General features: G+C 36.6%; 1 protein-coding gene across 1 annotated transcript; it reads left to right on the top strand.

Annotated features, from left to right (window-relative positions):
• Positions 1-3,858: 3,858 nt before the first annotated feature.
• On the top strand, positions 3,859-19,850 carry LOC137395407 (leucine-rich repeat flightless-interacting protein 2-like). Its single transcript, XM_068082230.1, has 11 exons — positions 3,859-4,030; positions 4,604-4,715; positions 5,103-5,189; positions 5,864-6,034; positions 7,789-7,893; positions 9,598-9,756; positions 13,795-13,960; positions 15,875-15,924; positions 16,527-16,736; positions 17,134-17,238; positions 19,346-19,850. Exons 2-11 carry the CDS (start codon positions 4,635-4,637, stop codon positions 19,466-19,468), a joined length of 1,257 nt encoding a protein of 418 aa, XP_067938331.1. The 5' UTR covers positions 3,859-4,030; positions 4,604-4,634; the 3' UTR covers positions 19,469-19,850.
• The last annotated feature ends 1,460 nt before the right edge of the window (positions 19,851-21,310 follow it).

Genomic DNA, 21,310 nt, shown 5'->3' with positions numbered 1-21,310 from the left:
CAAATTTTATGCAGCTGTCGGAGTTCTTAACCTCTTAATTTCAACTGCTACTGAGTCAGCTTCCCAGCTCATTCAACCGCGTGGTACATAGCAGCCACCAGTTCCTTGGCCAGCGCCTTGCATCTGAGTCAGCTTTCACTTTGGCATTTCCCCAAGCCTTCACCAAGCCGTGCCACAGTATCCCAGGGTGATCTCAGTTGATCCTAGGCTGACTCTCCCAGCTGCCATGGAACGAGTCTTGGCGATACTGGTGACCTTTGGCACAGTGAACGGGCTACCCATGAGTCTTTACAGCGATCTCTGGTCTCTCATGGCAAGCTATCTGTTAGTCACAGACACGAATTGCTGACAGTCTTCACAGGTCTGCTGGCTGAGCTCCTCAGCGTTCTTGTGCTGAGACCGGCTTTGTGCCTTAGCGTATACCCAAACTCGACCAGGATTTTCTGCCATTTGGCTATCTGGTTGGAAGGCTCCTTTTTTCAACATAACCACTGTAGAAAGGCATGGTTCGTGCGCAAAAGGAATTGTCTGTCAAACAGGTTGAGCCTGAAATAATATCGACATGTATACATGCACGAAAGCACAGACTGGGTTACATTACATGAATTCTGTTACCATACAACATTTGTTTATAGTGTCTTTTAATCCTATTTATTTTAAACCTATAATTTCTTAGCTTGCGTTTATACATTTTACCAACCTTTGGTCATTTTACCTGAAGAGTGCACTTGCTATGCACGAAACTATTTAGTAGTAAAATGCTTCAACAATTTTGGTAACTTTTACTCAAATTTGATTTTAGTCAGCTCTAGTTTTACTATTGAGCACTTTTTCAAACAATATGATAATCCTTCATACATGTATATATCCATGTATAAATATATTATATTTATATATATGTATATATAAAAAAAATTGTTTCCTCACCCCGGTTAACCCGTATGGGTGGTAGTTTCTGCTCTAACTCGGGTCTCCTACCAGAGACCTGGGAGTTTGAGCACTCGCCTCAAGATCTTAGCTGTTCCCAATAGCGCACTTTTCTGCAACTCACCTGAGTTGATTGCTGTTGGTATCTGGTCCAGCCACATTTTATGTGCTGGTGTTATTGCACCCAGTGCCCCAATAACTACTGGGATTACAGTTGTTCTTACATCCCAGCATTTTTCAATCTCTTCTCCAAGAGGGAGATATTTTTCTACCTTTTCTTTTTCTTTGCTGGCTATATTGTAGTCATTGGGTACTGCTATATCGATTATAGTAGCCCTCTAGTTCTCCTTGTCCACCACCACTATATCTGGTTGGTTTGCTAGGACATGCTTGTCAGTCCGGATGTAGAAGTCCCAGAGGATCTTAGTGCGGTCATTTTCATTGACCTTACCAGGAGCTTCCCACCAGTGTTGTGGTTTATTAAGGCCATACTCGTCACATAGACTTCTATACACAACACCTGCGACATGATTATGCCGCTCAGTGTATGCGTTTCCTGCTAGCTGCTTGCATCCACTGATGATGTGTTGGATGGTCTCAGGTGCATCTTTGCACAGTCTGCATCTAAGATCGTCTCTAGTGTGATAGATTTTGTCTGGAGTTGCCTTGTTGGGAGCACTAGCTCCTGGGCTGCCATGATTAGCGACTCTGTATTGGCCGTTAGGTTTCTTTTGTTCAGCCACATATATGTCTGGCGAAAATCGCCAACCTTAGATATTTGTCGGTGGTAAGCACCATGAAGAGGTTTCATGTGCCAGTCAATTTCCTCATCATCAGGGCGAAGGTCCACTGTAAGAGCAGCCGATTGAAATTCAGCTAGCAACTTATCTGAAGTGGCCATGGAGGCTGCATAGGCTTTGATGCTTTGCTCTTCCGCTTTCACTGTCTGCTGTACACTTTTGAGTCCCTACCGCCATCTTTCCTATCGAGATACAATCTAGTAGTATCAGATTTTGGGTGGAGAGCTCTATGCATGGTCAGCAGTTTACGAGTTGCTATATCTGTTTCCTTGATGGCTTCCTCAGTCCACTTTATTATGCCTGCTGGATATATTATTACTGGCAGTGCGTAGGTATTTATTGCCATGACTTGGTTCTTGGCATTGAGCTGGCTCCATAGGACCTGCCGAAGGCGTTTCTTGTATTCAGTAATGGCTTTGTGACGTACTTCGGCTTCGTGGTTGATGTTGCTTTGCATAATCCTCAAGTACGTGTACCCTTCTTCTATATCTTTGATGGTACCATTTGGCATTCTTAGGCCATCTGTAAGCATAGAGTGGTCTTTCTTAAGAATTAGCCTTCCACATTTCTCAATACCGAAGGTCATTCCAATGTCCTTGCTGTATACCTGAGTGAGGTGTATTAGCGAATCAATGTTCCCTTCTTTGTTAGCGTACAGCTTGATGTCATCCATGTAGAAGAGGTGGTTTATCTTGGTGCCACTCTTAAACTGGTACCCATATTGAGCCTTCTCCAGCATATTGCTTAGAGGGTTTAGGCATATGCAGAAGAGCAGCGGTGATAAGGAGTCACCTTGATAGATGCCTCGCTTAATTTTTACACTCGCCAGCTTTTTGCCATTAGCCTCCAGTTCCGTCTTCCATTTGGTCATTGATATTTTGATGAATGCCACAAGAGTAGGGTGAACATTGTACATACTGAGGCACTCAAGTATCCAACTATAGAGAATTGAGTCATAGGCCTTTTTGTAGTCGATTCAAGCCATGGCAAGATTGGTGTGCCCTCTCCTGCCGTCTTAACAGACCGTCCGATCCACCAGTAACTGATGTTTGGCTCCTCAGGTGTTGTGCCCAATTCCTTTCTGAGCACTGGTCATATAGTGACTCATGTGCTCTTCCAGTTTGTATATATATACCTATATACATATATATACACAGTATATATATATATATATATATATATATATATATATATATATATATATATATATATATATATATATATATATATGTTTATGCATGTTTCAATGTGTGCACATTACAAAGAACAGCATGTAAGAAACTGCGAATGATCTCTGACTTTTTTGTCTCATTTGGCCTCCTTATATGTATATGCTACTTCTTTTACTTGGCTGTGCCTCCTTTAATCTCAGTTGGTTTTGCCAACATGACTCCGGTACTGGTGGTCCGGTACATGACTCTTGGTACTTAACAGCTAGGATCGTCCTGGCCTTGATTCTGTTAGCTTAACTAGTTATTAGCAATTACTCAGCTTATAAGGCATGCCACTACTTCGTGACCTTCTAGCTAAAACGCTCGGTGTTAGGGCCTGGTTAGATTCCACTACAATATTCGTTAACAACAAATTCGTTGGACAATAGCTAAAGAAAATAAAGGCAATAAGTAAGTCTAGGACCCAGGGGGTTCACTCTCAACTTTTATCCCCAAGGGCTCAATGAATAAACACCTATTAGTGGTGTTTTTTGGTGGCTTGACACTCTAAAATATTTTCATTAAAATGGGTATATTTTAGCTTGGTACATGAATACCCCTTTCCACATAGTGGAAAGGGGTATTCTTGAGCAAAAAAGGGGCAATTAATCTACGGTGATGAAGTGATAAGGGGTAGTTTTTTATTAATGTGTAAGTCAGTGGAAAGGGTGCACTTTACAAAACCTCAGACTAGCCCTTGGAGATGAATAGAAGAGAGTGAACACCCTGGGGTCTAGGACATCGTCGAAAGCTTGTTTGTCCGAGGACTGGGCCACCTTAGTTGTCTTCATATAATTTGAAAACGAAGTTGTCTGTTCGTGAACATTTTTAGGTTAACTATTTCATGTCCGCAAAACCAACAAGAGATAAGTTTATTCGAGCGCATCCGGGGTACTCGACACACTATCTCGGAAGTCTGATCTTGAATTGGTTCAGTACATTATTCCTGAATGCTCTAACTACTTTGCATTCTATTAAACGAGTTATTAATTATTGTTTTACCATTAGTAAATCAACAGTGCATTATCCCATTTTGTGTTGAAGCAAAATGATAAAAACGCGTTGAATGTAATGATCACAAATAAGCACCACGTACGTATGCCAGTTACCAATGTGCCTTATGGTATTGTTGCCTCACCAGTTGCTGCAACAATTAAAAGTAGTAGCGATTACCAACAATTGTGCTGTTACCAAAATTGTTAGTCGCGTGAATTGCGGACAATCGCTAAATCTCACCATTACGTGCAACGTGAAGTGTTCAACTAGCGCATACATCATTTTTGCTTGTTCTCAATGGGTATTTTCGGCACTTTCATTAAAGACGTTTCGAGCTACTGCACACATAGCAGCGTAATTTGGTGGTTTTTATGATTTACCAAACAAACAAAAAAGTTTTATTTCATGATTTCAACTTTATGTTAGAATAATCCAGGTCGACAGAAGCAGCTTAATCCCATCTACTGTTTACTGATAAACTATTGCCAACTTTAATTTTCGGCTTGTAGTAAATAGGCTCACATTTTCTATTCATATTTGCTCATTGTGAACAATGAAAAAGAACTAGTTATGTATTGTACTTTACTGTAAAAAGGTTGCCTGTTGCTCAATTTAAGCATGGTAAAGGTTTTTCACCTTGGTCCATTTTACTGTTCCGTTTATTTTTAGACTCATTATTTGTTCTAAAATTAATGCTACAATGTCAACAAGTAGTGGTCGGCGCAGAGCTTTCAACACATCCACAGGAGAAGATGCAGCTTTGGATAGCATTGCCCGAAGGGTAAGTCTGCCAATATTATTTACACTGTTTTATTTAGAGTAAGAAAGTCTGATAAAGGGTTTGCTGAACTTAGAGAGAGGGTTTTTCAAAACGTTAATTATAGCCCTTCTACGGCACACTTTCAAATGTCAACTTGTCAGATAATTTGTGATTGGCTGACTCAGTTCTAGCTACAGATATATTTTCAGAGTAATGTTTTGATTTTAAGACACACGACTTTTCAAACCACTTCATTTTGTGTACTTCATCAAGTATTGCGACTAACAGTGTCTGATCTACATTGTTAAAAAGCTTTTTATTCACAGCAAACACCTTTCAGACGTTTGTAAATCACCGCTGTTCCTTTTGTTCTTAATAATTCAACTACATTCTACCCTGACTTTATAGGCTGAAGAGATGCTGGCTGAAAAAAGAAAGGAACGAGAGAAGGCTAGGAGGATTCGCCTTCAGGAGCTAGAAAAGAAACAAAGAGAGGTAAGATTTTAGTTAGCCAAAAGGAACATTGATTGACTCTTTTAGTAGTACATGGGCAGCCATTTGTTTTATGCGTACAATATGTATATCATATCATATTGCTTCATATGATTAATCCCAATTTTTGCTACTAATGACTCCACTGAGAGGTATTTTGCTGGTAAATGTTTGGCTGATGCCATTTCAATGACACGTAAAAAAGTTTACTTTAAAGAGTTTGGAGTGTTTATTAGTTAAATGTCCATAGTTGTCATGCATTTTCAGTTTTTATTTTGACTGCTCAAAGTTAATTAGTTATCTTCATCATGGATAGTTGTCTTGTTTTCTGATATTCAGTTGACTTGCGGAAGGTGCTCGGAACATCAGCATCTATTTATTCGTTAGATAATTTTTAGATAGAATAACTATTGGATGTTTGCTTCTTTGCTCTGTTAGTTCTCTATAATTTTCCATTGTTGGTGCTTCATCTAAGATTATACTAATAGAGAATTGAGAAAGATAGCTGATAGGTGTAATATGGTCTCTGTATGACCTTTGTATGACCTTTGCCAATTAATCTGCTCTTGAGAGTATGTGTATGAAACTCAAAATTGAATTGTTGTGTACTGCACTACTCTCTATTTGTTAACAGACATGCTCATGTAGATTTTTAGTGATGGCTATACATATTTTAGGATGAGGAGAACCTAGACAGACAATATGCAATTGACAGATCAACAGCCTCTACAAGAGCTCACGCCGCTTCATTGGCAGTTGCATCAGCGAAAGATGACACACGTTCTAGGAAAAGCAGTCTCGACTCCACGGACTCGATAGATGGCGTTTCTGTCGGCAAGGACTATAAGGTGCTTGTTCTCTCCCCACAATTTGAGTTGATGAGAAATGGAAAGTTAAACAATATTGACTTGTTAACACTCGATCATCTTGGCTTTTTATTATTTTACATGTGAACCTTAATTGTTGCAGTCCAACTTCAAGGTAAGGAAGTTAATCCTTTCAAATGTTGGCTTGTTGCGTTAAAACTGTCATACGTTCTTATATGGTTGGTTAATTCATCCAAAATCTTCAAAGCAGATAACAAGACTTCAACTGATTACATTTAGCATCAGACCAACTGCATTATAGAAAACTGCAAAAAAATTTTTGTAAAAGCTTAAATCATCTGAAAATACAATATAATAAAATTACATAACAAAATGTGAACAGAAGTGTTGGCTGAATAGAATGCATAGATTCTGTGATAGAATGACTGATAAAATACATGGTTTAACTTACTTGCTGGATATAGTTTGAGGGTGCTTCCGGATTCCATACACATACCCAAGGTCTTATCATTGAAGGAAATGATCTGACCCCTACTCGTGGTCCGGCGTTTACATTGTGTAGGTGTGTGTGCTATTCGAACGCTCTTTGTGTAGATATTGTTCTATAGCTAGTGCGTTTTCCAAGCATAACATCATTACGATATTAGTGATTCAAAACAGAAGTATTCGATACTTAGAAATTGGTTGCTATTCAAGTCTATAAAAAAATTCTTTTGTCTCATGAAGAGTATTATTTTGATGAAAATTTTAACGGTGGTATTAAAATGTGGCAGATTCTATACATGTTTGCAGGTAAATTGAAACTTCATATGATGAAATTAACAGTATAAACACATGCCTGGCCTTAGAAAAGGGAAATCTGATAACACTTTGTGTGTGTTTGAAACTGAAATGTTGGTAGCTATGCAGGGGTAATGAATCTGCTGATTTGAGATTTCCTGTCAGCCAATTTTATTCAAGCAATCACTCACCACGACAGCTACTCGTGTACCTTTATCGAGGCTATTAGAATATTTGCGAATAAATAATTTTTTTATTTCTGCTGGTGACACAGTATCTAAACAGCGTCATTAAAAAATTTTTTGGAGGTTATTTTGGGACACATGCATGGAATCCATAAATGCCCTTAATAATCTTAGTTTATATATATTTTTAATTTTTTTTCATTTTCAGCACCCTTCATATATACATAGAGAACTATGATGTTTAGAGGAATTTCAAGTGTCATATATTGGCTTTTACTTCAGATGTCGAGATAGATATTTACTAAGATTTTATGTTGCACGTCAACAAGTTTGTACCAGCTTATTGGTGTTATTAGGCAGTCATTGAGGAATCAATGCATTATGATGTTTCTATTGCAAAAGTTCATTCAAGGTGTCTTGGTATGTCTGCTATTTCTGACATGACCACATATGATAACAAGTGTCAGCCTATTGAGGCCAGCTGATGACAGACGCATGCTGAATTACCTATGCTAACTAAAGTTATTATTCAACACAGACATTTGAGAAATTGCTTCTGTATACATAATTTGGCTGATATTATACACACGCTTGTCGTACTTCTGGCATCATTTGCAAACTGCATCCTCTGCATGTTTTTAATTCTGGCTGAGCCCACTATAGATGTATATTTGGGCTCACAAGTGATCATTGGTTCTGGTCATATTTGCAAGAGTTAGTTTTGTGGTAGAATGGCTCAAACCTATCTACACTTGGCAATGTGCTGTCAGTGACAAGGTACAGGACTTTATATTTGATCTCATATTGCAGTCGTTGTACACAGAACTGGATGAGAAATACCGTAGGTCCATGATGACAAACGCCCAACTAGACAATGAAAAACAGGCCCTCATGTACACTGTTGAGGATCTGAAGGTAATAGATTCGTTTATGTATGTGCGCATTCATCACTACATCCATGCTGAATTATTGTAGATTCTCAAATGTGTCGAGCTGGTACTTTAGTATATAAATGAATGTCGGAAAATCCAATTATGTGTTATAGAGTTGAAACAGGCATTGCTCCTTCATTTCTTGGTTTATCATTATCATTATTGTAGTTGTTTATATCAAGTTGTCCAGCCATTGATGAACAAATTAGCCAACCATCTGAATTTTATTAAATTTTTTTGTCAGCTGCAGGTTTTTCTAATCATGTTAGTTCTAGCTTGGATTTCATTCGCTCCTTTCAGTTAAAGAGTACTTTGTCACTGGTGCTGCTATAAATACATAGATATATTTTTGTTTGTACTATAAAAAAAGATAGTTTTGTTGATTTACTGTTCATAAATAGATGAGGATGCAGCCAAAGGGCTTTCGAAGCATCTGGCAGCAGTCATATTATTTGATTACCGCCTAGAAACTTATCTCACACAGTACTTATTGGAACCTGTCAAATGCTGAGATTCTATTAATTGATCGAGGCTGCATGAACAACTGTAATTTCGCGACAGACATTCTATTTAGTTAATAAAGATAGCATGTTGTTTCTGAACCCATTGCCTGATTTTATCTAGCGGCCTCAACTTTTAACATAGTGAAATGGAGCTCCTAAGATTATTTTGATGGGTGTGTTTGTATTTCTAGATAATTTTAGCTGTCAGCCCATCAAATAGGCCCATCAAATAGTTGTTAGCAGTCTAAACAGTCGTGGAAAAGTTAGTGCTAGTCAATTTAGAAACAGAGGTTAAACAAACAAAAAATTGAGGAAGCATTGCTAAAATTCAGCCTGTTTTTGCCTTGGATTCAGCCTGTTTCTGTCTTGGATTCAGCCTGTTTCTGTCTTGGATTCAGCCTGTTTTTAGAAGCACAGGCTTCTAAAAACAGGCTTTATTTTTGTCACTAATGAAAACCTACATAAATTGCCAGAAAGCCTTGCTTTCCACTTTCTAGCCAGGCGTTGTATAATCACACCTAGTTTCTAGTGACTTTTGATCAAATCTATTTGTCTAAGCAATCAGCCAACTTTTGATTCTCTTTTAAAAAAATAGCATTATTCATGCATTCTCCGCAGTATTATCAATGACATTCACATGGTTACACCGTGATAATTATAGAACTGCTGCCTGTAGCATACATAAATAACTTTCATGGCAGGCGTGACTTTGCTTCAAACAGTTTTGGGGTTGATGTTGGCTGATTGTTTCAATTCATTTGTCATGCTTAGAAGTATCTTTCACATTTATTATTATAGTCATGTGGAATGTGAGTTTCATTTGATGCCACTCCTGTCTATATTTTTTGTGACACCAGATGATGGTTGGAGGAAGCAAGGGTAGAGATTATGATACTCTATAAATCTAGTACAAATACATGTGCGAATGAACATAGCCGAGGCTTGCATTCCGTTTTGTCACTGTCGCTGCAGGCTAATGACTCACTCCTAGAATTGTTAATGAGGCAAATGATGATTGCAAACTAGCAAAGCTAGTATAGATCTAATAGCGTGTTATTATATTGCTATATGGTCTGTCTAGGCTCATCTCCTGCTCGCTTGCCTTACCGCTTGCCTTACCGCTTCCTATGCAGTCAGTCTAGTAACAGGTCTCAGTCAATCAATGAATGCTGCCTGTTGTCTAGGACAAGCTAGATGACATGGAGGAGTCTAAATACTTAATTCAGCGAGAGCTCAAGGACAAGCAGAGGCAGCTCGATGCTGAAAAAAGGTCTATAAAAATGAAAGAAGTGGAGTTGGAGCGGTTAAAGGAAATGATGAAACAGCGTGATGAGTTGTTAAAGGTTTGTTCCATCATTTTAAGGCCCATCAGTCACCCTCTTCTTATATATCCATGTCTCCGGGAATGGAAGCCCATTGAGCTGAGCCAACTGGCATATATTTGGCAACATTCTCCATTGTACAAAACCCTACCAAGCATTCAAGTCAGCTTATATGACTAGTGCTTGTTTTCTAAAATTTGTTCTCCCAGTGGAGGCGTGTCATCTTTTTGTGGGATTACGTCAGCATCTCTACTGCAGAGTCCAGTTAGTGCATCTATACATGTATATAGATCTCAAAGTTTGTCGTCTGCTGTCTGTCCAGTTATACCGATTAAATTGAAAAATAAGCTTTGTACTGGATTTGACCTCACGAAGATTGCGTTCGCATATTTGTTAACAAGCGCCCCTAAACTTGGGGCTACACCGGTTGTACCATCCCTGTTGCTCTTTCATGTACTTTAATCCTGTTAAATGTTAAATTATTAATTAATACAGTGTGCTCATGGGTTACGATGACCCTGTTATAAGATTTTTTGCCTCACCCTATGAAACACAATGCTTTTTTTGTCCGCGCCATTCTAGGGCAAATTTGTCTTCCGTCATGCGATATTAACAAAAATTTCTCTCGAAATTAAAATTTGGCAGTTAGCGTACTGATTACGATGAAATAACAAAAATGTTGATATGCTATTTGCCGAAATTCCACCCGCAACGCCTGAAAGAGATACGTCGCTCGTTAGTTTAGTTCAGCGTTACTCGTTATATTCTAGTAAGAACGAATTTGAAAACACATAAGCGGTAAAATTTTAGTGGAAAGTTGAAGTTTAGTTTAGTAAAATACGCACTAAAACTTAGCTTCAAGTATATGCTTAGTAAGCTGATTTCATTTAAGTTAAATTCAATGTTCGTGTTATACGTCTGTATCGAAGGTAAGTACTCCCACATTATGTACTGCACGCGGTACATTGTAATGTTACATTTCCTTGCAGATCGTAACCACTAAATACACTAAAGTTACCGTAGGTAACTATAGTTATTAAGGTTAATATATTATTATGTTACTAATTATTAATATGTACAGTACTTATATAAAATTTTGATGATTTTTACCGGGGATGTTTGTACTAGATAATTGCTATGGTTTCTATACCACTCTACAATATTTTCGCTACAACACTAAAATGAATTGAAGTCATATAATTGTATACCAAATAATTTTTCATGGTAGACGTAGCAAAACGAACTTTACCTTACAGGATGAAATTATTCGATGGATTTAATAATTCGCGAGTTCGCGTACAGTCAATTCCGTGAATTATTAAAATCCGCGAATAATCAGTTTTGTTTTTAACACAAGGGAGAATAACTACTACCTCAAATTGAACACTAGCCGTTAGGCAGAGTAAGCAGACGTAGCTGAGTTTCAAACTCTTTTAAAATCATTGCCGGGGCTTTGAGTTGAGCCCATTGCCTTAGCCTGTCTTGACAAACTGTTGTGTTGCTTCCCCCGTCGAGCGGGCGAGCAACACAACAGCTTGTCACAAGGCGTACTGCACCTGATGCATTAGCTGCACTTATAGGGAGTTGTTCTCTTCCGTCTATGCGGCTTGGTTGCGATGTTATGTCGGTCGCTCCATTGGTAGTCATAACGAATTTCGCGCAAAAATTTATGTAGAAAAATTAAGATTATAACGTTTAACCAGCGACCAGTTCCTGCGTTAAACTTTAGTAGAGCTTGAGAACTTAGGCAACAACAGCGACTAAACATGTCGTTATTTGTGCGCTCAGTCAGTTTTATTTCTATTTTTGCATCAGTCAGTTCTATTTGTTCTTGTAGATTTTGATTTCAATTTATTTTATTCTTAAATTCTACTAGCGTTTACAACAGAGACTGGTCTTTGGTTAAACGTTGCAATCTTATTTTATTTTACATAAATTTTTGCGCGAAATCCGTTATGATTACCAATGGAGCGACCGCCATAACATCGCGGCCAAGCCGCATATACGAAAGAGAACAACTCCCTTTCAATGCAGCTGATGCATCAAATGCAGTACGTCTTGTGACAAGCTGTTGTGTTGCTCGCCCGCTCGACGGGGAGGGGGGACAACTCCGCAAAAACAACAGTTTGTCAAGACAGGCTACCATTGCCCATGCATCACACTTTTTAACAAAATTATTCAAGGTTGTCACAAATTATTCGGCACAGCATCGAAAAAATCTCTCCTGCAGTTCTTTGGTTGAAAAACTCCTAACTTACCACAAATTGTCGGTTCACCAAAGGCCTCCAAATCGACGAACATTCGTGAAAACCTCTGGATGCAGCCAAAAATTTATAGCTTAGCATGATCGACATAAATTTATCAGCTAAATGGAAACCTAAACACGTGGTATATGCACGCGAAGGTTTCACTCTATTGCTAGCTGCTTTTACGGATTAATTTATTCGCGCATGTGTTCATCCGCGAATAATTCAGTCCGCAAATATGCATGAAAAGCCAGTTTTCGCGAAATTTAACTTAGCGAATAATTTCATCCTGTAGGGTATTTAGCCATTACTTGCTATGATTTCACAGTTACCTTTAAACACCTTTACAGTTGTTTTATTTTTTCTCTTAGTATATTTCAACAAAACACTTTTTTCATGATATAAAATTTGAAAGTTAGAATGGTAACTGTTCTTATATGTTAAATAAAAATAAATTTTCTGTGCAAAGACTTTTATTACCGGGCATTCATCTAAAAGCTGTATAATTTGATATCAATTTGGTTGTTTTTATTACACCCCCTACTGTATTCCCCTTCCACTTGCACAATTTTCATATGTTTATATTGTGCATTAGTCTTCTCTTACAGGGAATATTGTCCTTGAAAATGTTTTCTCGGTCAGAGAAGTTAGGTAACTGATTACGCTATCATGAAAACAATACTTGTTGTGTAAAAAAATGTTAGAGGAACTTTCTGATTGCTATACTGTGCCCCCTTGGGTAAGGATTACCCTGTTATATGGTTTTTTTCGCCTTACGATGTGGAAAACAATGTTTTTTTGCCCCTGCCATATGACATTTTTTTGTCATATGACATCAACAAACATTTCTCTCGAAATTCAAATTTAGCAGTTTGTGTGTTGATTTCGTCGGAATAATGATGTCGATATGCTATTTGCCTACATCTCTCCCACAATGCCTGAAAGGGATATATGATGCTTGCTTGCTAAGTTTTGATGATGAAGAGTCTATTGCCTTCTTAGTATAACAAACCTTTGCCATACGATATTAATTCGTTCCGGTGTTGGCATCGTAAGGCGAAAATCTCCCTGACGAAATTGCTGTCTCTCAGTGCAGCGTTTCAAGTTATAGTGAGAACGAAACCGGAAACAGATGAGTAATAAAATTTTAGGCAATGACAAAATTGATGTTCAGTTTAAAAAAATACATACTAAAATTTAGATTTAATTCATTTAAGTTGAATTCTTTGTTCATGTTATACTTCTGTCGTTACGGTAAGAAATCTCTACGGTACGTACTGCACACAGTACATTGCAATGCTACATTTTATTGCGATCATAGCCCCTAAATACACGAAGTACATTACATAAGTTACTGTAAGTAACTATAGTTACTATAGTATATTATAGTAACTAACATACTATTTGTTACTAATATTTAATATATAGAGTATATGTACATGTATATAAGACTTTGATGTTCGTACCAGGTGTGTCTGCATTAGATAAAAGCTATAGGTTTTTATACCAATCTATACGGCATTTTCGCCTTATGATGCCAACACCGGAAGGAATTAATATTGTATGGCGAGGGTTTATGATACTAGAAAGGCAGTAGACTCAATAGGCAATTTAGCTTGAGCATAAGTAAATATAAATTCATGTATTGTTAGTTCAAAATTTCATGCTTTGCAAAAGATTCTCTTTAAATATTCTAGTTTCGTAATATCAGTCATAGCGCTTTGGAATTAGAAATGACCTGGTGGCCGTACATGTATATTGTTTCTGGTAGCTATTTCGGCTGAGGACATGTTGTGTATTTGATGTATTGTAGGAGCATAAGCTAATATATGTAGGAGCGGAGGAGCAAACTCCCAGTTCACAAGAGAATGGCTTGAGTAACGGAGACTCTGATGAGCCTGTTTATAGCCCAATAAGAGCAGCATTAGTATCACAAGATATCATGGATATTCTAGACACGTATACACCTGGCTCTATCGGTAATATTATATTACTATTATACGACTCTGTTAGCAAGTCCTTTCAGTACATGATGAGGTTAGTCTCTGATAAGCTGACTAACGTGTCATTAAACGATCGGGTAACTCCCGTTAGTCATCTAATAAACTCACTGGTTTTTAGGTCAAACAAATAAGCTATATATAGTGACAGGTACTCATATTTATTATGGTCTACTGGATAACGGATAGTCTGAGCTTATTGTCTCTTGAACAGTCATAATGTTATTTTTACATGTCAGTGTTACAGGACCGGCTTGGATTTGTGGTTTCTTAACAAAAAAACACAAAGAGGGTTGTTGTGAAATAAATTTGTTGGAATTTATTTAAAAAACTTTAGTGAAAAGTTGAACTAGAGACATGGAATATTTCAATAGCAACTAACTAATACATGTACATACATTTTATATAATCTATAGGCATTATGTCTTACTATGGACAGTCCTGCGCATTAAAAAAATGTATAACATTCTCATGAAATTTTGCAACCAATTATGTTACCTTGCCATTTGATGTTTAATGCCTGCTAACAATCGTGTAGACTACCAACCATCTCAGGGTTCTATCGTCTCTCTCAACAATTAGAAAAGTTGTTGTAGTTGCGATAACTCCAATCATTTGGATGACTCCCGTTTAAAATTAACCTTTCCCTTTCAAGCACCTAAGCAACGCTAATTAATTATTTGTGTGTGCTTCATTAGAATGAGTCTGTTTACAGCTCATTAGCTTCACTATGTGCCAAATAAAAAATTGCCAGAGCTTGTTGAAAACATGCCATTTTCTTCTCTGTATGATAGAATGTGCGATGGCTACATAATACTTGGGAGACACGTTTTCCATACCTAGTGAACAAAGTGCATGAAGATGCAATTTTTCCTATATAATACCTCAGAATTATGAGAAGACAGTTTACGTAGAACTATTTTTACAGCTCAGTTCTTGGATATACTTAATGGTACATTGTAAGACTTGTGAACTAGCAAGAAGTGTTGAAAGTCAAAGCTATAAAGAAGACTGGCTGAAGACTGTTATATCACTAGTTGACACGATTATACTTACATTAACAATATGACAACACTGACAGGAACTTGAGTTCAATAACTATTATTGTCATTAGTATAAATGTTATTCACAAAGCAATTTCTTTATTGTATTCACCAAAGCATTATGTCATCTTGGTCAATCACCTGTGGTTAAACACTGCTGATTTAGGCAGCCTAGTGCATTGCATCTGACGATTTTAGAGACTCGTAAATACATTTAGTCTTAGAAATCACATGTACAATACTAAACTGTTAGGTTGAAACATTGGTGTATGGATGCTATAAATATACTACTGCTAGCTGAATAGCTAGTCCGCGCGGTGTATAATGCAGATAGAAAGTGTAACTCCCAGAATTTTAAAACATATGATTATGTCTTATTAAGATAACTTGAACACATCCAGCTTGTGTTGAATGAGGAATCTTTTTACATTATGAAGCACTTTTGTTGCTATATCACTTACGTTTATGTAACGTTTCCAAACTTTTTTTCATTTCAAACTCTGTTGCTTCCATTTTATATATATATATATATATATATATATATATATATATATATATATATATATATACTAGCAGTTAATGTTTGCTATGAGCTTTGCTGCATTTCACTCTATTCACTTTTCTTTTCAAAATTAAAATAGTTGAGTAAAAGAGATTTGGGGGACACTGATATATTTGTTATTAGCACTTTGGGGAGGAAGAGTATGACTGGTAAGTTGCCTCGATAACCCCAACAACCTCATCCTCTCATTTAATCTCACCGCAAAATGATTTTAGTTGATTTTTCTCCTGTTCTTTTTTGCTTTTTGTACGATAAAACTGCGAGAGACAGTTCTGTTTGCTTTTTCAGAAGATAAAGTGAAGTCGGTTTTGAATGAGAATTCAAAGCTCAAGCGAGAGGTATGTATTACCTATGTATGAGTTTAAATAAGTGAGTATGTATTATTATATGTACATGTAGACCACAGACATGTTATTCGGAGCATCACATTTATGAACATATTAGTATATATATAAATAATAAATAAAAATAAATAATAATAAATATATATATTATATATATATTATATAAATATATATATTATATAAATATTCATATAATATAAATATATTTTTTGTATAATTTATGTATGTAATATTTATATAATATACATTTATGATAATTATATATAATTATACACATTATATATATATAATGCGTATATTTATAGATAATTATATATATATAGATATAATGCATATATAAATACGCACGCGCCCACACACACACAAGTGTATATGAACATATGTGTATATACTATGTATATATAGATGAACATGTGTGTGTATGGATGAATATAAGTATGTTTGTCAGTTACTCTCTTTGTTTCTATTTGTGGCAGCTGTCCACATTTGTGTGTTCTTCGTTCCTTGTGTCAGAATGTTAATTGCTCTAGCAGTTTCCGAAAGATAGGTTTGTGAAGCTATTGGTTAATTCAATTCTCCTGCCCATTCTAATGTAGCTGAATACAGTTCGAGAGGATCTTGACAGCGAACGAGAACAGGCCTCCAAGCGGCCGCAGAAGCGATCATCAGATGGCCAGGTGAATGGCTTAGATCTATCAAACAGTCCGCAGGTTGTAGAACTGCAGCGAGAGTCGACCAGACAAATCAGTGAATATAAACTAAAGGTGCAGAAAGCTGAACTTGACATAACGGCTTTAGAAAGCAGCGTAAGTATGCTTAATACTGTTCAGGACTATATGATTCCCGATTGGCTGTTTGCGTGACTGGTTGTCCGTGTGATAAGGTATCTATTGCTTTGTAGTCTTTCTAGTTGTCAGCTGTGTGTGCTGTACATGATAATTATATATAATTATACACATTATATATATAATGCATATATTTATATATAATTATATATATAGATATAGTGCATAGATAAATACGCGCGTGCACACACTTCAACTATCAGTTTGGGTATTTCTCCAGATTACGTGACACTCTGGTTATTCTTCATTCCTAAGCTTTCAACAGTTTTATTTACATTTTCCCTGAAAGATCGAGCTGTGGTTAAAAAACAGCGTGATGATTTGGAGTTGTCTGTTGAATTAATCTATTGCTGCACAGGTATCAAGGTTAGAGGGCCAAGTCAAGAGATACAAAGACATGGCTGAGGACTCGGAGAAAGCCGAGGATGAGTTAAAAGTAGAAAAAAGGAAGATGCAACGAGAGGTATTTTTATCTATATATATAACTCTTGTATATGTCTTCACAGATGCTATGTAAGTTGGCTTGACAGTTTGTATGTCATGTAAATTAATTGAAATTTTCACTCAGTAATTACAAGGCGACGTTACTTGTGAAACTGATCAGGCGGAAATCTCAAGTCAAGCCCATGGTGTGATCATGTTATGATTTACAATGTTTGATTAAAGGTGGTGTGACACGAGAATTTACAGAGTTTGCACAATAATAACTTTTTTGCATTGCGGTATGTGACAACAAGATTTAGGTTTGCCTAAATTTTGTCGTCACAAAAGTTTGGCAAAGCTAAATTTTTTTACTGTAAATTTAGCTTTCCCTATAGCCTAAGCAAAATGTTACTTTTTTTGCTATAAATTTCCTTCATCTTTTATAAATGGTGTGTTTACTGCTGAGTCTGTATTTTTACTGCTGCCCGCAATACTCCCTATAAAAGTATATAGAATGTTCATATTTACAGTTCAACCTCCGTGTCCAAGCATTTTATATCTCAAATAATCGGTTTCCAAATGAAAAATTTTAGATGTCTCTGTTCAGATGTCAAATAAAAATTTGGCACTTGAACACGAATGAAATGAGCTAAGAAACCCTCATGATGTGACTCAGTTGTACATTAATTCTCACTCATTTAGTATTTAACTGATATACACATATGTATTTGCGGTGCTTTACGAAATACCAACTGTATTTTGTGTAATGTGTTGATGCGTAATTAAATTTTGATGTATTAGAATAAAACGTAAAGTTTTTTATTAGACACACAAATCCGATTAAACAAAGCTGGTGTATGAGTTGCTCCGGATACTGCAATATGTTCTTCCGTATTTATAACACACTCGGTGTACTTTATATATCACCTGTTTCCTTAATATACAGTTTATGGTATAGGGTAATGTAACAAGGCTTAAAAATGTTTTCTAGTTTTGGAGGAACAGATTAAATTGCTCACATCATTTGTGATTGAAAAGATTCCTTCTGAATTGAAAAATAATCACTATTCGAACAGTCTTCTAGAATAGATTGTAGTAGAAAACTGAGGTCAGATTGTATATTGCAGCAAAACATGATGGTTTGCATGTAGGCCTATTATTTTGGTACCATGGAAGCAAGTTTATTAGATAAAAGCTAGAAACCAAATAATAGTTAGCTTTGTTATATTTTGAACTGTAGCATTAGTAATGACATACTACTCATAATAATGACACGTAGCAGAGTTCATTCCTTAGCATTCAGTACTAGAGAAATTCGGTTCACTACCAATGCACCAGCGAATATATTGGCGGTAAGATTCGCTTTTGTCACGAATACTAGCTAATCTTTAAAAATGTTCTACAAACCCTTCAGATAAAAGAGAGTGAGGTGATAAGATACCGTAAAGTATTTTAATTATTTGTGTGTATAATCTGCTGTAAAGACAATGGTTTACATTTGTCATTGACCTGCTCTACGAACTCATTCGTAAGCATATGGAATGATTGTGAATGACTCCAGGAGTAAATCCCTCTTTTTTACCTAAGTTTTATCTGTCCTGTTGATTCAAAACAAGGAGATTTGACCATTGTCACACCACCTTTATGGCTGCCTTGTTCCTGTGTATTTGTAACCCTCAAAGCAAATATGAGTATATGAGTTAGGTGAACACACACCAGTCCATCCCCTTCAAAAGCTGACAGCAAAGCTTAGCATGATGATTTACCGTTGGGCTGCTTCATTCCCCAATTTGTTACAACCAATGATGGCCTTTTGTCTTTTGCTGCATATTTATTTCAACATGTAGCTTGTTTTTAGAACGATGACTTTTTTGGCCATCTATAACAAATTCTACAAACCTTATGTCAGTGCCAATTACACATTAGGAGGTTGAGGATTGGTTAGGTGGGATCAGTCTTGTGCAATTGTATCTGTAGCAAAACATCTCGTCTCCGTTCTCAGAGGGTTGAGTGTTTAGGTCATTAGCTATGATATATCCTTTCAGGTCTGCTGTTACCGATTGCTTCTCAAGTACACGCATATGTTTTGACACGCGCTGTACATGTATTTGTGTACGTACTGTAAGTCTGATTTGTTCTTTTTATAGCTTCGTGAGTCACAACAGCAAATTGAGGAATTAGAAACACAGAAGAGTCACCTACAAAACAGATTGGATAGAATACGACAAGCCAGGCGGGAGGTGTTGGGTGGCACTGACACGGCTGCCTGATAGACATATCCTCGTATAATTTCATTCACTGGTGGTACTAGCAAAGACTTCTTTCGGAAGTTATTTCAGCCCCATATCATTCATATGCATGGCATTCACAAGTGGTTGACTGTGGATACCCTACACACCTCTTGTATTTGTCAGTCCCAGCCATTCGCTGACATGTGCTGCCCTAAACTATTGAAAATTACTAGCAGCATTTTAAGCCACTAGCCTTGTGCTGTTGACGCACGGCAATTGTTTCATCTTCACTATCTTTATACAAGCTCTAACTTATATCATGTATCATAAAGCTCTATTTTAAGAGTTGGTTTGTTGCTGGCAATTGAACCTTAATTAGGATGATGATGACATAGTCAATACAATAATTATGGTTAGTGCACTATTTTTCCTGATTGCTACTAAATGATTGTTGCTAGCAACACAGCCTTATAAATTGATAACGTTGATTGCTTGTATCTCTCCTGGCTCTTCATGTGCATCCTTGTCGGTTGGTGTAATGCTGCTGGATAATATCCATAGGAGCTAAATTACTGAAGAAGCTAACCATAAGTGATGAGTTGTACACATGTATCAACAACTGTGTTAGATTTAGCTGCACCATTATGTCACAAACCTTTTTCTGAACAAATCATTTATAACTCAGTGCTTGACAGGCTAAAACAGTGAAATTATCTGACGCGTTTATCTAGTTCAACTATACTATTCTGGGTTTATTCAATTGAATTTTTTGCTATTATCTCCTGATTTTGTAACAAAATGCAGTGTTAACGGCATCTGTCAATGTATCTCAGCAACCTCTCAATGTTACAAACATGGTATGTATAGTAGTGAGCATACTAGTTGAGCTAGTAGACGCAGTTCATAATGAGCGTCACTGATACTAAACACCACTAAACACTAAAAAAACAAAGTGCGAACATGTTTTATATGGCTTCTTTTAGCCCAGCTAATGTTTAAAAAGGATAGCAGATCTTGTGTGGCTTTGCCCTCTAGCCGTTTATGACCTCTCATGAAAAGTATATAATTACGATCTTAAGTTTAATGGCTTGGTCGAAACAGGTAACTAATTGTGTTCATAAAATACAAAATGGTAGATAATTTCATTCACGTTTACTTACGCACACATCATACAATCGCTTATTTGCCATCAACATCAATTTGTTGTCAAAAAAAGCTGAACTGAAATGTTCGCTTCTAGAATAGAGTTGTCTGCTCGTTTCGAAAATGTTTGTAGAAATGGACTTGGAAATCGTATACAAAAAGGTATACAGGTAAAATTAATGGTCAGGTATAATTGCAGTGGCTCAAAACCTGGTCAGTTTCTGGGTCGTTTTGTAGAGGTGGAGCTTAATCCGGAAATGCAAATGTTTTGCCGGCACTAAGCGACGAGGTTTTAAGCAAGTGCCAATGTTTAGTCGGTTAGAAATTGAGTCTGTAATCTTATTATTTTTTTGTAACAAAATAAAGCATAAACATCGTTTTAGACAAATCTTTAATTAAAAATATGAGATCTTTCATCAAACTAGCATAACGTATTCACATAGTTGTTTATCGTAGTTTTGTCGTGTTAAGACGAAATAGTAACGTGCTCACGAAACGGAAAAAAATCTTCTCAAAAATACATCATTAATTATTCTGTATTCGTTTATACAGTGTGTATGAAAAATGTCTTACATACGTTGTAATATGATTGCACTTACATGTATGTAACGTGGTATTATATAAGTTATTGAATATTTGTGATTATGTTCTAACCAAATAAAATGCACATTGAAACAATTGTCTACTTTGCTACCATTCTGAGAGCTAAAGAAGATTCTATTTCATTTTAGTGTAACT

The sequence above is a fragment of the Watersipora subatra genome, chromosome 1 (assembly GCF_963576615.1).
Source record: "Watersipora subatra chromosome 1, tzWatSuba1.1, whole genome shotgun sequence".
Taxonomy (NCBI): Eukaryota; Metazoa; Bryozoa; class Gymnolaemata; order Cheilostomatida; family Watersiporidae; genus Watersipora; species Watersipora subatra.
This window is presented reverse-complemented; position numbering and strand designations above follow the sequence as displayed.

Bases quoted from the DNA above. Each gene is read 5' to 3' on its own strand.
- LOC137395407 (XM_068082230.1), top strand. From the start codon at position 4,635: ATGTCAACAAGTAGTGGTCGGCGCAGAGCTTTCAACACATCCACAGGA. The intron at 4,716-5,102 runs GTAAGTCTGCCA...CTGACTTTATAG, and splicing joins TGGATAGCATTGCCCGAAGG to GCTGAAGAGATGCTGGCTGA. The intron at 16,737-17,133 runs GTAAGTATGCTT...ATTGCTGCACAG, and splicing joins TAACGGCTTTAGAAAGCAGC to GTATCAAGGTTAGAGGGCCA.